The sequence below is a fragment of the Rhyacophila brunnea genome, unplaced genomic scaffold (genome assembly GCF_057557595.1).
Source record: "Rhyacophila brunnea isolate RB1 unplaced genomic scaffold, BYU_Rbru_1.0 scaffold_3, whole genome shotgun sequence".
Taxonomy (NCBI): Eukaryota; Metazoa; Arthropoda; class Insecta; order Trichoptera; family Rhyacophilidae; genus Rhyacophila; species Rhyacophila brunnea.
In genome coordinates this window covers 32,387,593-32,404,815 of record NW_028232965.1, presented here as the reverse complement: position 1 = coordinate 32,404,815, position 17,223 = coordinate 32,387,593, and the positions used below count along the sequence as shown (strand labels likewise).

General features: G+C 31.6%; 1 protein-coding gene across 3 annotated transcripts in view; it reads left to right on the top strand.

The window, feature by feature from the left end:
• heph (polypyrimidine tract-binding protein 1 heph) overlaps positions 1-17,223 on the top strand; it is a 583,478-nt gene that overhangs the window by 523,252 nt on the left and 43,003 nt on the right. For all 3 annotated transcript variants that reach the window (XM_085952127.1, XM_085952125.1, XM_085952126.1), the window contains one exon: positions 6,676-6,904. In XM_085952127.1, the coding sequence (XP_085808253.1) occupies positions 6,676-6,904 (229 nt within the window). The remainder of the gene's footprint in view (positions 1-6,675; positions 6,905-17,223) is intronic.

The following is a 17,223-nucleotide window of genomic DNA, read 5'->3' as shown; positions in this document are numbered from 1 at the left end:
GCGCACTGACTGGTTTTATTTCCACTCTCGGCGCGTTGTTTGTCGAATTCAATTATATTAATTTCCACATATTAACTAAGAGCTCGCGTAAAAGCGCTGAGATTCTGACTTTCCTCGAACTTGTTGCGCTAAAGGCGACACTTCTATTATGATACTTGTTTTAACATTGGCAAGCATGTTCTGTTACGAGTAAGTATCAACAGTCTTCGCATTAACTAGAGATTGCAATTCCAGATAAAATTACCCATCACAAAATTACGGGATTAGATAAAAACCAGCTCAGTGTTTGTATATAAATAATTTTTACTAACAAAAAAAATCCATTTAGTAACACGTTTTTATGATAATTTAGTACCTATACACGTAGTTTTATAATGTTACTAAGTACTATTGCCACTGTGATATTCCGATGCATTATCGCACATGAAATAATTTATTGTTTAACCTAAACAAACCAAGTTTATGTTTGTTTCTTTAAAAATGAATACTCCAAGCCCCTCTAAGAAGTCTCGCTTGCTCTTCTGCTATTTTATTAAGATGACCTGAAGTCATTCGGTTATAGCATCTACAAATATTTTTAGACTATTCAGTACATATATTTTTAGGTCACCGTGAAAGAATCTTTTTACACAACGGGCATCATGAAATGAAAATATTTGCAAACCACGAAACTTTGGAGAACAAATCTGTTTTTAGTAATAAATAACCGAATTACTGGGTAACCCTACATCCACGATGGCAGAGCGGTTACGCGTCAGGGTTATAATGTCATGGGTTCCGGGTTGAAATCTCGAGTGTGGCAAAATTTACTTGTTGTTTTTCAGTATGTGTTTGGACCCAGAGTATGCACCTAATAGGTTGATCAAGTGACTAACATCCATTTCTCGTTAAACAGAAATCACTTTAGAAACCTTTTCCTGAGGTGGCCCAGATCCTCATAGGATTTTAGAGTCAATTAAAAAACTATTTTAACCATTGCCTTTAAATGACAGTTTTTCACTTGAAAACACACGTAGTTTCATATCATATCAATCATACAAAACTTATCCCAAAATTCCGCCATTGCAACATTTTAACTGGGATTTCATGATTCAGGAATCGAGTGGAAATTTCATCATGTTTAATATACAAAATAATCATCATTTTTTCAAAGTAAACGTAACAAAGAGCTTAATAACTCGAACAATTCGTAACTCAAGCAAATGACAATTTAATATTTGGATGTATATTTTTTGATGAAATGGTTCGCAGATCAATGAATGCTGGACTGTAGTGTTTTGACCGCCTGAATAATACTAAAATAGTGACCCCTCATTGTGCATTACGCGTAGTGTTAAACCAATATGGACTTCAAACTCTTCACAAATTTAAATGGAAATGGCCATGTTATATAACGTAGACAATCGTTGGGCAAATCTAATCAGTGGTACCCAAGAAGTATAAATGTCCGAAAGGTAGGCGTATAGGCCGGACGGACGACATAGTAAAAATTTACGTGGCACAGGACAGGTTGGAATTTAATTTATGTAGTAATGGATCTAGGATTTTTTCTTGCAAATAGTTATCTTGATTGTCGGTAAAGTTTAATATGGATTTTCTGCGACGACTATACGAGATAATCTCACACTTCTCAATATTTGATAGTATCAAATATTGAAAGACTCTACTGCGAATTTTCAAGCCAACAGCAATATTAATTCAGAATATGTACAGATTCTTCAATAATTGTATTGTTTGTTGGTACGAAAACTCTTCTAAACTTCTTGCAATGCCATATCAAAAACACGCATAACACGAAGTGCATTCATGCACTCAAAATTGTAGAGAAAACCGTAAAGACCACCCATTATATGAGAGAAATTTTTATTTTAGTTATATATACCCATACCTACTTACCTTAATTACAGCTTGATCCTTGCATTCTCATTATTATTCATCCAATAAATAAAAAATGTTGATAATTACAAATCCATTAAAACTCTTAGAGATCCAACTGCCGTATAGGAATCAAATTTATTAATATGTTTATTCTATACGTACTGTGTATAAACAATATTTAAAATATATTGATTTAAAATTATAATAGATGGTGCCAGTATTAAAGGATTTTGAAATAACGGCGTGATTATGAAATATATTAATTGTAGCTTAATTAGTAAAGCTCACTTTCCAGATAATGATTTGTGTAAACACAATCCCCATCCGGTACAATTCTTTTCTATGATTTTTTTCTAATATTTGTATTTATGAGGTTCTTCTAAATTATATATGTTTGAGCTTTTGAAATGTACATAATGTAATAAACACCGATTCCTGCGCAAATGAAATCGTTTATCGCGTTTAGCTCAAGATCGTGAGTTTGTGTAACGATCTCTTTATAATTGATGACACTTGGTGAAATGTTTTAAATCGTGAATTATCTACCTCAAATGCACTAACCCTTGTGTTTCAATCTTCCGCCAGCTTTTCCATGCCCTCGTAAAAATTGTTAAGAGCCCAGCATTTGTAGGTTAAGTGTTTTCGCCACTTCTGCCGGCTTCACGTCTGACCTCTCGGTAATTTCTGTAAGTGTCCTTAATTTTTCTCTTTTGTTATGTGAATCAAAAAGACGACGTACATATAATACTTTTTATTTTTAATTAAATAATAACGCTCTTTTCGTACTTCGTCCGTCATTTTTATTTTATATGAAGAATGGTTTGGACTGTATAGATATTGTCGACTGATATAAAATACAATCTGTAGATACATATTATTAGGACAAATGTGTTTTCATTATATTAGGGACCTTCCACCAGACTTAGTTAAGAAGAGAAGTTGACATTAGCAATACCTACTCAAACATTCGTATTGTTTATTCTACGTAACTTGCTTAGGTGGTACAGTAAGATTTTTTTGCTCAAAATATTTATGAAATTTATTTATAGTTACTTTATTTTCCTCATATAACCAAAACAAAATATATGAAGACAATTTCCCCACTTATTCGTTTGATTGGCACATGTAGTTTTGAATACCTCGTTGTTGTTCAATGAGTAAACAATGTCAAAAGTGTCGTAAAATGCACGCTTCTATAATGCAATTACAATTTTGTTTTTTAATATACAAATAACCCAATATTCAAATTATTTGTTTATAAATGATTTCACTGTATTCATTCAGTGAGTTATTGACATAAGATTCCCCATTATTGTCAACATGATAGTATTAAACACATTCAATCATAGGTACTGATTGTTTTTGAGAATTTGACTATTAATTAATCTATTTATTGTATTTATTGATTTTTAATTATTGATTTAACTCAAAGAAAATAACGGCCATTCATCTGTAAAACATTATATTACATTTGTGCTAATTTTAACAAATACCGCTTCTTTGTAATGCGACACTCGTATAAATTATGCGCGCCTAATTACCCGCAAAGAACACTCCCCGAACAAAAGATAATACATTTGCGCTAGAGCCGGACCCGATGGGCCCTCTTCCGGGCTTACGGGGGCGTGGGGTGGCCCCCTGTCGCATTACAAAGGCCTAATGGGCCCCTAATAACCCAACGTTCCGCCCGGTGACATATGCTCCGGTGTTCGCTTGTAGCGCGATTAGGCGAGCCAGTAGATTTCTCATCATGAAGTAAAGTGAAATAAAGATTTAGGTATTTACAAACACCTTTCTTATATACAGTAGGTACCTGATACCATTGTAAAATCTTATATGAAATATAATAATAACTCTAATTAATAACTGAAAGAATTAGTATTAATATAGGTATATCTAAATTAATATTTTACTAAATCTTAACGCTCATTTTCTAGAGACGGGGTTTGACCCCCAACCAACAACTTTAGAGCCAGATTCTCCGGCTAAAACTCCATGTCAAATATATTGTTGTTTTCACATATTATTTACTTCCTGTAAATTGCACGTGTTTTATATTATTATCTATTTAATATCAAATATAAACACGCAGAAAATACATTGCATACTGGCGACTAGGTGTAGGTGAAATTAGTAAGTAAGACAACACATTTTTAACACACATGTTTCTCAAATTTACAAATCTACCTACACATTTAGATAAGTTCACCATGCGATGATATTTTATTACACAAGTTTTTTCACAAAACTTATTTATTTTCGAAAAAATACTATAAACATTTCAAATAAGGATCAGTGTTGAACGAAAGTTCGAACGTTCAGTGGTAAACTGGATATTAATACATTTTTTTAATTATGGGTTTTGTCGTCACTCTTTCTATTTAATGGAAGGTGTAATTTTAGTCTTAAGTCAGATCGACCAGACTGATCGCATAGCATATTCGCTCAGTCAGTTCAGACTCAGTGTGTCGGAAAAGTGGGACTCGGTAGGGGCTGGATGTGGATTCGTCTGCAATTTATTTGTCCGATTGGTTCACATAATTGGCCTCATTATTGAACTTTCCCGCAATTATTTGTAATCTTAGAGATAGAGCAATTAATCAAAACAGAAAGTATGTATGCTATTATATACCATTAATACTTATGTCGATTTTAAAGTTTCGGTTATTAATTTCATCGACTTGTCTTTTAAATATTATAAACAACAACAAAATCACTATAAATAACGTATGATGATTACAGCTGCAGATGAAGTACTGCTATAGTTTTTTTTAACTCAATATTAGATGTCTTCCTTAATATTATTAAATTAAATAGGTTATCAGTTATGAGCGTCAGCATAGTTGCACTAATATTACATTGATCCTCATGTTAGATGATTTTATATCATCGGTATTCATTAGTCTTTGAAATTTCCTAAGAATTAATTACTTTATTCTTAATTTTCATATACGTTAATGGTATATGAAAAGGCTACGTTTCTTATAAGAAAATACATAATGTGCTTTCAATACTCTCAATGTCAGTGTTTCATGTCAATATCTACACGGAAATAAAATAGTCATAGCACACAATTTTGCTTTAATAAAATTGACGAATTGTAATCTCGATAGGACTAAAGGTTTATGGGTATTTTATAACTGTTAATCACATGTAATTTAAAAATAAATAAATCAATGACCCTGAATATTTAACCAAAATTCTGACTTACGTTATAACAATATTTATCAACTGGTTAAGTCAATAATAATATAATACGTATATAAAGAGCTATATCATGTTATTTATTGACGCTTTCCCTTTCAATTTCTAATTTTAACAGAATCTTTGAAACTACACCATTGAGCTTTTTTGTGTTACGTATCAAATTAATTAGTCGACGGTATTGGCATTAATAATAATTGTATCGATATGACTACAAAAGCTTATATTGTTTTCTTTATGTAAGATAATTATAACTTTTTGAGAGTGCTTCTTTTTTATACTAGTATTTTAGTGGCTTTGGCATTGAACTGTAAAAGTGACTGGAAAAGTTTTTAGGTGAAATTTTCTACTTAGTTTTTTTTATGTTATAGGTACAAAAATATTGCGTGTCGATCTTTTGATGATAGTTTTTCACTCGCCCCACTTATCTCTATTTATATGGGAAAAGTTTTGTGATGGTTTATTTTTCTCTTATCTTGAGTGGTTTCCCTTTTATAAATAAACCTTTCGAATATTATATGTACATAAAATACCATATTTGTTCCTCTACCTTTACGCAACGAAACCAAAAGAAAGGATCGGCCTTTTGTAACTTTTTAATAAAAGAGATTTAACCATCACGCAAATCTCATTTAGACCCATTTTATTTATTTACGAAATTGATTCGAACGTCGTAAAGTAACCGATGAATAAAATGAAGCATGTTTTATATAATGTTTCATTCAGTTACACTATGAGCTTTTAAAATGTTTTTAAAAGCTTTTTTCATTTCGGTACCCACTCGCTTGCATTGATTTTTTATACTAGTATATTTATGAGAACATACAACACTCTACATGAGATTACTGACTGAACAAGTGTTTAAAAGGGTGTTTGGTTTTTACATATGTAAATTAAAAGAGCGATTAAGTATTCCAATGTTATTTTAATAAACACAACGTCTATAAAATGGTGCATATTGTTTATACAAGATAATGACTATAATGGTTATTATTAATCATCATTATAATAATAATATCCAGTATTTACTATGATGTATACATTCTCCAATCCATTATAATTTAACTATTTATTTGTAAACGCTATTATAATATTGAAAAACATCAGTTATAGTATACAGAATTACTCATATTAAATTCTACAAACTATGGAAAACTATTACTAGTACTACAATATAACGTATATAAGTATTATACTATTTATATAATAATTATAAAATCTAAGTTAATGAATGATTCTCATTTAACGTTTATACAGTCTATATATTTTTTTCAAGAGGTTTTTAAACATTTTTGTTAAATGTCTCTTCGTCTACCTGAAAACTACATATTTTGGAATGCATTTTAGGCTGACTTATTCACGAATCTTATATGTAGTAATGTAGAACTGTTCACTAGGATAGTACTTTTTACATTCTGTTCTGACGTGACTGTCCAGTTACCTACTAAAAGTCTCGTTTGCGGAGTGGAATTATTTTTGAGATACATATCTGTTGTATATTTATTTTAAATGCCCATTCAGTTCAGCCACCCATCTCAGGGTTACGGCGTCATGTTCACATTTGTATGTATGTGATATTATTAATAATTGCAGTCGGCGTCGGCGCAGGCCGCTTTACAGGCGGCGCAGGCTTTGACAGGCGTCGCGGCGGCTGCGACCAACGGCGGCCTTCCGGGGGTGCCCGGCGACATCCAAGGCGGTCCCAACACCGTTCTCCGAGTCATCGTGGAACACATGCTCTACCCCATCGTACTAGACGTTCTACACACCATCTTCCAGCGGTACGGGAAGGTGCTCAAGATCGTCACCTTCACCAAGAACAGTGAGTTTATTTTTTACTTTTTTATCCAGAAATTACTGTGTTAGAAATTAAAAATGGAGAATTCTCAGCTGACTTCTCCGATAAATGTATTCAGACTGTTTCAGTCATTATCCTTATAGCGTTACAAAAATGATATAATTAAATTATTAAATTGTATTCTTTTAGTCTAAGCATTATAATTTCTTATTTTCCTTTTATATTTGAGAAGGTCTTCAGTTGTGTTATTGTTTGCAATAATTAATTGTCAGAATCCGCAAAAGATTGTCTAGACGTAAAGCATTTCTAGGGAATACATAATATTGATTGAGCCAGAACGAATTTTTGGTGTCAGACAATTAATAAATAATTACTTTGACTTTGCTGTAGAATGACTACAACGAATACAGTTATATTTTCCTATGACAACCCCATACATAAACATTTAATAGCAATTACTATTGTTTTGAATATATTACGTTAGCTATCCTTTAGGAATGAGCGAAAACCATAGAAGTACAACAATTTTAAATACGACCTATTAAAAATAGTACTTTAATTTGAGCTTAAAGTTAAAACAATTTTAACCTTTTATTTTGACAATAAATTCCATAAATTATTTTTTCTAGTAGATAGCTATTTCACAATTATCAGGGTTCTATTAATAAATGGTTTCTGCTTGTTTATTCATAATAAAGCAGCCTTTTCTTAGTCTCGATAATAGTGTCACAGCCGAAATAGTTGTCATCTAATAAACTAAATTTGCCGACCATGAATGATAATTAACAACGAATGATATTTTAATTAAATTTGGCGATGACTTATGATTTGTTAGTAGCACTTCCAAAATCAATAATTAAACGAATAAATGATTAATAAACGACATGAACTCCTATATTATTCATTACTTGAAATATTTAGAAAATATAAAATTTATGGTTAAAACAAACTTTTCATAACAATATTTTTATTGTGTTTTGAAAATAGTTATTAGGTAGGATTAAATAACTTTATATAATAATATATTTATATTTAAAATATATTTTATATGATATTTATACTTTATATTATAAAAATAACTTTTTAAAAATTATTACAATATAGTGCTACCATGTAAATCTAGTTCAATTAATTAATATTTTACTGATATATGCGAACACGTAGTATCAATGTACTACCGATCAAGTGTAAATCATTTTTCTTGTAAGCTACTCGCCTCATGTTTTACTTAACTCTCTTTAGATTTTGAAAACACCTAAAACGCTGTCCCGTTATTTATCCAGGGGTAGCTTAACGCAAAGTTTTGTTTATAACCCCGAAACACTTAACGGGAACCAATTCCGAAAGCTCTCACCTAGTAGCTACAATGTCGCACCTTGTCTTGTCGTGTCCTCACTTGAGTTTTGTCTGAGCCGAAAGTGCCGGCGTACGTCTCAAATTTACGGCGCGAGACATGATCATCTCATCATCCCTCGCATCAGGTCGCAAATCCATGCTTACCGTCCACCGTCGTTCGTCTTATATCTCACTCAGACCCTTGTCCTTGTAGTATCGCTACAAATTCCGTTTCAATTTCAAGTTTAGTTAGTGAAAAACGCAAAGGATAAACTTGTGTTTCCTCCTACGTTACCTGGATACATAGAAATATTCCAAGTATGACTTTTTATGGTTGCGTTAGTATTACATAAGTATTTAAAATTAACCAAGGACTAGTTGATTTATTATCTGTAAACCACATTTTTTCTAGTTAAATGTAGATAGGTACATCATAGTCGTAATTTACCTTCATCTTGTCTGATATTGCCCCCTCTGTATCTAATACTCTGTAAGTAGTAATTTCTGTAACACAATTATCAATACTATAATTATGAATAAACGGCCTGTACGTGTACTTCTTTACAATAAAACATTCTTGTCAACCGAAATAGGTATCTACAAAAAAACGAAAGCGTGAAAAAATATTATTCATAGTATTGTAACTATTGATTATTAATTTCAATGTAGGTATATTTAATCTAGCGCAAGGCCCCATTAAGTTGGGATACTAGCTAACAACAATCGATAATTTTATTATTGTTGGGTTATTGTACAATTATTTTCGTTAAAAGTCTGTTACGAAAACCTCCCATTCAATATGTTAGTACCGAAAATGGCAATTCACTCTTTTTACAACAAAGAAACACAGAATGAAGACAGTTCTGTAAATTGATTTTTAATATTTCTAAAAATAAGAACATATCTATAAAATTACCAAGTTTACAAGAAAGTAAAAAAAAATAGTAAATAGTTAATTTTACGTAAAAAGATTTTATTATAAGAATTTATGTTGTATTTTATTATTGTAGTTCAATAAGTAGTAATCTTTATTTTAACTTTGCTATATTAATATCTACAATAAAATTCGTTTGCCGTCAATATTTGTGAGCATTCAGATAATACGAAATTGTTTTCGCTAATAGAGCAACCATCCGATTTTTTAAGCACTTGCAATAGATGTATGACATTTATTAATAACGTATCCATGCAAATTATAATTTTCAACATTCAATGTCAAACAGTACTTATTGTCCGAATATCTGCGATAAAATGGTAAATGACGTTTTCATTGTATTGCAACTCCGTGATTATATCATCAATCATATATATATCAAGCTATATTCTTTTGGATTACTTCTATATTTTTTATGCGATCCATGTATTTTTATTGAATTGCTTGCTGCATTATACGTTTAGTTTATTATGCTACCAAATGCAGTATTTTGCAACAGTGTCCAATTTAATTAAGCCCGATAGCTTTCTACCGCGAGACGAGCCTTCGGGAGCTCCGTTCTATGATGTAGCAGATTACGGGTAAGTTTGGCCCTCACCGCGCCCTGTAACTTTGCCCATAAAGATGTATCAGCCAGGCGGTGAGGTGGGTTGGCTGGTGGTTTGAAGGTGAGCCGAACTTGCTGCTGCCCCCATAAACATGTATTATGAACGTATCACGTTAGATTTACTTCCGCTGCGACGCGGAGGTAAGTAGTGCGCGAAGTCCCGGCCTAATGCCAGCTTCTAATTTACAGTTCTTGGTGGGTTTAGTTACTTACCTGGTTTTAGTTAACCTGGTGTGGGATGTGCATCTTTCGACGCTTAGAGCCTGAATGTTTATTATGCCCTTCTTTATACTGATGTATAGAATGCAGACACGATGTATCTCTTGTAAGTGTATTTATTTATTCGTCATGACTGTTGTATAATTATTATATAGTTATTTTTTTTTTAATATTTAAATTAAATTCAACACTAAATATGCCTGAATAAAATTTAGCCTTACTATGTATTTGTATATCTTATTAAAATGTCTCTGTAAAATGAATGTTATTTGACTGCCAATATATCTTGTAATAATTCCTATATTAACATAATTGAAAACAACACATCATTTACTTATTGTTTCTAATATTGGTGATCGCATCGAGAGTTTAATAAATTGATTATGTACAGCACTAGGATTGCGAGAGTTCCCTATACTTTAATACTATAACAGGCCATTCCCAATGACAGTAGTATTATAGTAGCAGTGAAACAATCATTGACTCGCATATATTTCGTGAAAATCGTACATATTATGTACTATGGCCTCACTGGGAATCGATACCGGAGCCATCCTGTTACGCACTGGACAATTCGTTGTAAATATTTAGGTTTGACATTTTATATAATTATTAGAATATAATATATATTAGAATAGAATATATATAAGTATTAGAATATTGTTTAAAAATATGTTATATTTAACGTTGAATGAAATAATTATAGCAAAACATAGGCTTACATTCCACAAATCTATCGACAAATTACTGAACACCAAATTAATAATCAACCCAATTTATTTTAATCGAAATATAATATTGTGAAATGTTTTATTTATTACTGTCGGGATATTTGAATTATTATTCCTTTAGGGTGATAATATATTTGATTGGGATCTATAAATTAAGCTGCCCTTCTCAAATCGGAACGTTTGTTTCAAAAGTTTAATGTGTTTTGAGCTTCTGGGTTCATGGAAGGCTTTCAAAGTTCGAACGAAACTTTTAGATATTCGCACTGAAACTATTCACATCATAATTAACAAAAATGTCTAAAACTTTGATCGTAAACAGCTAAAACTATATTTTTCATTACACAACTATTGATGTTTTATGTTTTAATATAAATATATTGATAGTTTCATTATTTCAATCAATATACAGTACATTATATAGTTTGATATCAGTGCTTATATTAAATTCATATCCCATCATACCATCGAACAAATGAGTAATAGGTACCTCATATTGTTAAATTTATTTTGTCACATACGTCTTAACACTGTGTGTTGAAAAAACTGTAAATACTATTTGAAGTAGTCTACGCGCTGGTACATTAATTGACTTAATGAGGAAATTAGTTTTAAATTTAATCAACCAATTAGGTCATCATCGTCGTTACTACAACCAAATGCGGGTCTTGACCACCTTCAGGAAACGTCTCCGTTGCCATACGGTTTAACCAGTCAGCATATGTCTTCCAATCTCCCTTTTACCTTCTGGTCTATTGAAGAGAAGCTTCGTCTTCCATTCATGAAATATCATAGCTTACCCCTTCCAAGTTGCCTTACTCTTATAGTACCTACAACTCGTATGCTCTTGGTTATACTTTCCTAGCCGAGCGATACCTTCATCACGCAGGGCTCTGAATAACCTTCTCAATATCTATCTATCTCCCTTTTAAACATTATATCCAGCTTCCTCTATTTTTTTTAATAACTCTCAGCTTTCCGATCCATGAAATGTTTGTTTTTTTACGATTTTTTTTTATAGTTTTCTTTGATATGTAAGAGTCTTGATCTGAAGATCTGTAAACCGTAGTAGGATTTCTTAGCCAGTGTAATAATTGTTTTGCTAACGTCCTGACTGAAGGCAGTTTGAGTAGTGATGAATGATCTTATAAAGTATATTAATAAGATACCTATGAATCTCTTTCCAAATCTTTTAACTTTTATTTCATCGAATAAAATACAATATACTTATATTGTAATTAACGCTAGTTTCGTCCGCTTCAATGGCAGATTTTCAAATGATACAAAATATACAATATTACAGCTTATTATTTATTGTTAATCTTTAAATTATGTAATTTAAAATTGTTAGTTTCTTTATTAAGCATGAATTATAGACTGGTAGATAACTTAGAGGCACAGGACTCACCCGGAAAGTGGAAGACGTGAGTAACAATCCTACTCGGATCAACTTTATTTCTAGATTTTTTTCCGTAGTACCTACGTAGTAAGTACCTACATAAGTAGGTACCTATGTCTGTTTCTGACGTATTTAAAAATTGTGTTTTTTCTTTAATATTACCTAGAGCTATTTATATAAGTATATAAATTTTAAATAAAAATATAATTATTGAAAATGGTCAGTAATTAAATAAAATTCTAAGAATTTCTCTGTTAAAAAATAATATTGTATATTATTTTGTATCAATTAATAATCTCCCGTTGAACAAAATCGGTCCAGATCATATTAAATTATGTGAAAAAATAGTAGGTACATATTGTGTTTTGTTTTATTTAATAAAATATCTTTCCACCAATAATAAGTACTACTGTCATTAACACCATTTAAGAAATATATTTCATCGTGTTGTTTGCGTGGTAAGAATAATGTACACAGATAATTATGCTTATGTTTGTTACTAGAGGTATATGAAAAATTAATTTCTTTGTTTTAGTACATTTAAAATAAATGCTTTTTCATAAAAAGCGATAATCAGATTTAGCACAGACCGCAAGCGTCTTTAGTTTTTGCTACAGTCGCTTATATTAATTCAAAACCATAACAAATCCCTCCGCCGTTACGGGGCCTTATAAAAAGTATATTTCCTCAGCTACAGCCAGATTAAAACGAAGAATATTAATCCCGGATTAAAAGATTCCGAGATTTTGAATATTCAGAGGTTTTGAAGAGTGCGCCGCGCGCCCAGCGAAATCTCTCGGCGTAGTGATGAGGGAATGAGTCTGCACTTTCGGCTTGTAATAATTTTCTTAAATGCATTTTTTATTCATCTCTCGGCTAATGGTTTCCATAAGAAACGTAAGCCTTGGCGCTTATCTACCGTCTGTTCCCAACTGTCTGAATACACTAGTATAACATCTCATTAAGAGTTATGATTCATAAGAAATGGGGCTTGAATAAGTTCGCTTTTCTGCGTTTGAATTCGCAGTCTCAGTTAACATTCAATTACTGTGCTTTAATAACGGATGGTCTTAGTTGCTGATTATTTTGTTTGTGTTGTTTTGTTTAGTTTGAACTCGAATTTTATTTATTATTACATACCGTCATTACGATTACAAATCAAAGACTCCATACATTAAGCGAATGGCTAACATCTAGTATACGTATATGATTATATTAGGGGCGAAAAAGTTAACTAATTATTTTTCTTGCTACTGTTGATTATCATAATATATAGCGTTAGTTGAAAAAAAATGCATTACATCCGTTAATAGTTACAAGTCTGCTAAAATTATATGATTTTGAATGTAAACATGCCCTGTCTGTTTGATTTATAAATCATAATTGGTAGAAGAAAACGTTACAGTCAATAAGTGGGTAATTAATTTAACCTATTTAATAGCATTGACTGGAAACTGAAAATGTATGCCCGCCCTACAGATAGACAACTTTAAGCTCCGCGAGTTGACAATGCAATCTTTTGTGGGCTTTCCCATTACTGGAGGCTTGTCTCAAAATTGAATGAGCTCACTCCTCCAGAGCGACGCCGAGCCCACCCGCAAAACCAACCCCGAAAGCCTTCCCGTAGAGCGACGCTGATAAATTATCGTCTCTTAGTGTTTTACATGATTTTCATTTAGTTCGAATTCGATTCATAAATGATTGCACCTGAGAAACGAATAAATTAACTCAGTGAATTACGCCAATAAATTCGGTGTTTTTTCATTGCGGTCGTAGTGGAATGGGTCAAAATATATTTGCGCATTTTATTCTCGCACATAGAATTTCTTACGCATATTACATATTAAATCATTATTTAGTCGTTGTATATTTGTAACGTTAAATTACCATGAAAACGCGCAGATCTCTTTTTGTCATACTTCTTATCCATTGTATTATAATCTTTTATTTTATAGATTGATCTGTATAATAAATTTAATAACTATTTTAATGTGGTATCGTAAAAAACCTTCTCTTCGTAATAATAGTATTTACCTACCTAAATATGATCACATCTATTCAACAGTCTGCCATTAAATACATAATATATACTTACATATGTATTTTATCAGGAGAAATATATGCTAGTTATCTTTGTTTCTAAATCCTTCATTGTAGAGGATAGTTACTCCAGCGAGTCTTTCCAAAGTATCGCTTCCCTTTCTGAATAATATGTGATCAACTAAATATAACTCTGTTGATACGTGTTTGAAAAAGTATAATTACTAATAAGAAATAATTGTTTCAGAATAAAGTAGATATTTACAACTTTAAGAGAATTATCACAGTGATAACTTAGTTATCGACCGAGGTGACTTGATTGAATTTGAATTCTAATTGATTTTATTTTTGTACTCCATTTAAGTATTTTTTCTTCTCATGGAATAATACAACGCATAAATCAATTAGATAACTTAATTGTTTCAAATAAGTTATATAATATGTAATATCGTAGGTAGTTATGTTTTTGCCGGACGATTTTATGTTAATCCATTTAAGTTAACCCTAATGGTGTATAATATAACATTGAGTTACGTCCAACCGGTTAACTTATGTTTATTTCGGCTTTTCATCTTGTTTCGTTGCGAATGTATCGTTATTTTTATTCGTTGTCCCAAGTCGTTGCCAGCTCTCTCCTTCATATATTTTACAGCTTCCCTCTCGAAGTCTTTTGGGAAAACGGTTCGAGTCTGTAGTTTTGTACCTTGCTGGCACGAGTTCATGTTCTGGGGCTATTAGCTGGCATGTTTTCACATAATATGCGCCGAATATGTTATCTATTATTATTTTTCACCATTTGGAATTCATCGATTACGTTGGAATTGAAATTCGCGCATATTTGCATGGGGATGTTTTGTGAGAGAATGAAAATATTTCAGCGACGCCAAATGGGTATGACATACTCGTATATGGGCTGTATTAAAAAAATATTATCTTGCAATGAAAATCTGTTGATAATTGAATGAATTCCATATATGGAAGTTGTATACATATATGGAAAAGCTTTCAAATAGTATACTCATTATGTTAGTGGTAAAGTCGACAAGAATACTTAATTATGATTGGTCGCATGCTACTTTATTCTGCGAGTAGTGCGTAATATATTCAAGTAATTTTTGTCTCCGTTTTAAGCGGAGACTTTTTTTTTTAATTCTTTAAAATCTATTTTTTGACTCCATTTACCCTCAGATAATGATAACCCCCTGTACATATTGCGGCAGATTGTCAATTATACACAACACAGGAACACAAGCCTGGTGTGGCAGTCTAGTATATTAATATTTTATTTATTGATTACACTCCGCTCTCCTGTTTCCACTGTCGAAACGTTAATATCTTCGATTTTATTTTTTTACCTCACTAGGTGATCAATTTTGGTGGCCGCTATCAAATCCAAAACTTGCCGCTGTATTTGAAATTATATTTGTCTATGATCTGTAACGTGCTGCTACTATAAGTGACTACAATGAACATATGTAATTTAATATTAATATTATCGACTGAAGGTTCTTGATGGAATTTTAATTTTAATTCTAATGGATTTGGAATAGTACAAAACTTAAATCCATTAGAAAATAAGTAATTTAGATTTAATGAGAATATTTTACTACCATTTTATACTATCTAATCTGTAGGTACTATAGATATAAAAGATACGATTAAATCTGCAAATCTGCTCAAGATATTTTTGTCCATTTAGAGTGGAGCCAGGGACCTAAAATTCGGTACACGGGTGCTAATGCGGTGACAATACATTTAATTTAAAGTTAAGGCGGTCCGATACTGCAACCATTGAGTCTCCATTCAATATTGTTAAAAAAAAACTTATTACACCTATCGATATGAAACCTTTTTAATATATGTTTAAAGGTTTCCTTATAAATGTGAAAAAACATGCGTGTCGTTGATTTACTTTTCGAGATAGTAGAACTTAAATATTATTTTGGTGCGTGATATCGTTTTTCTCGCATAGTGAAGTAAGGGTAGAGGCTCTGGTTGTGGGTCGACGGGCGAAAGAAAGCCAGACGGTGGAGCCCCACTAATTATGATAATGTAGTAATGTACTATTATATAGCCGCTGGGTCACACTAAATTTTTGATGTAATTATCCTGAACTGAGTTAATTTTCCCGTTAAAATACCAGTGAAATTTTATATTTTAATCGAATTATATAAAAACCACAGTCGTGTATCCATGTTTGAATATTTTATTACACTTTGCCGCCTAACGCATAAATCAATGTTTACTCCATGTTTGCCATAAAAGGCTTTCAATTTGTATCAATATTATTTCCACGATTCATACACTCAATAAAATACTTTTGAACCAGGCCCTCTTCTCATTCATTGTGTGCCTTAACAAAGTACGAATGCTTACTTATGTGTTCAACAGGGGAATTAATGCATTTTATATGGCAACTTGTAGGTGAGTAGTACTCCGTTTGTGTATCATTAGAATACCGTCGTGTTGAATAATAAGACCTGTACATTAATTATTTATCTCGCTTTGAATAATTTACACGAGCATAATTTAACGAATTATTTTTGCTTTCATTGGATAAATGTTTTGTAGCACAAGCTATTTCCGTAGGCACGTATTTCTCTTGTTTACGCTACTTGAATGCATACGTAATAATACTACATTATGTATTATTTATACGTATTTTATTTTGTATTGAAGCAATATACCTACCTGATAGATTTAATACCCCGTAATACTCTGATGTACTTATATGTAAGTACCTATATCTAATATATAATTGTAAAACATTTTTCATTTTCAATTTATTGGATGTTTGGGGAATGACGGTTGACTACGTCGCGTGACGGACTCGATGAGTGAATGAGGATTTATGGATTGTCCTTCTTTTTTTATACAAATAGAGTCCATATATTACAGGAGATATTGTCGCAATAATAAATCATAACATACCCTACTTATCTAGTAATGATTGAGGAAATGCTGATAATCGCTTTCGTTATATTGTTTTGTTTTGACAACAAAACATACATTTCACTCATGTAATGCAGAGTGGTATGATTGCTACAGATGTACCGAAAATAGCAACAAAAACATCAACCG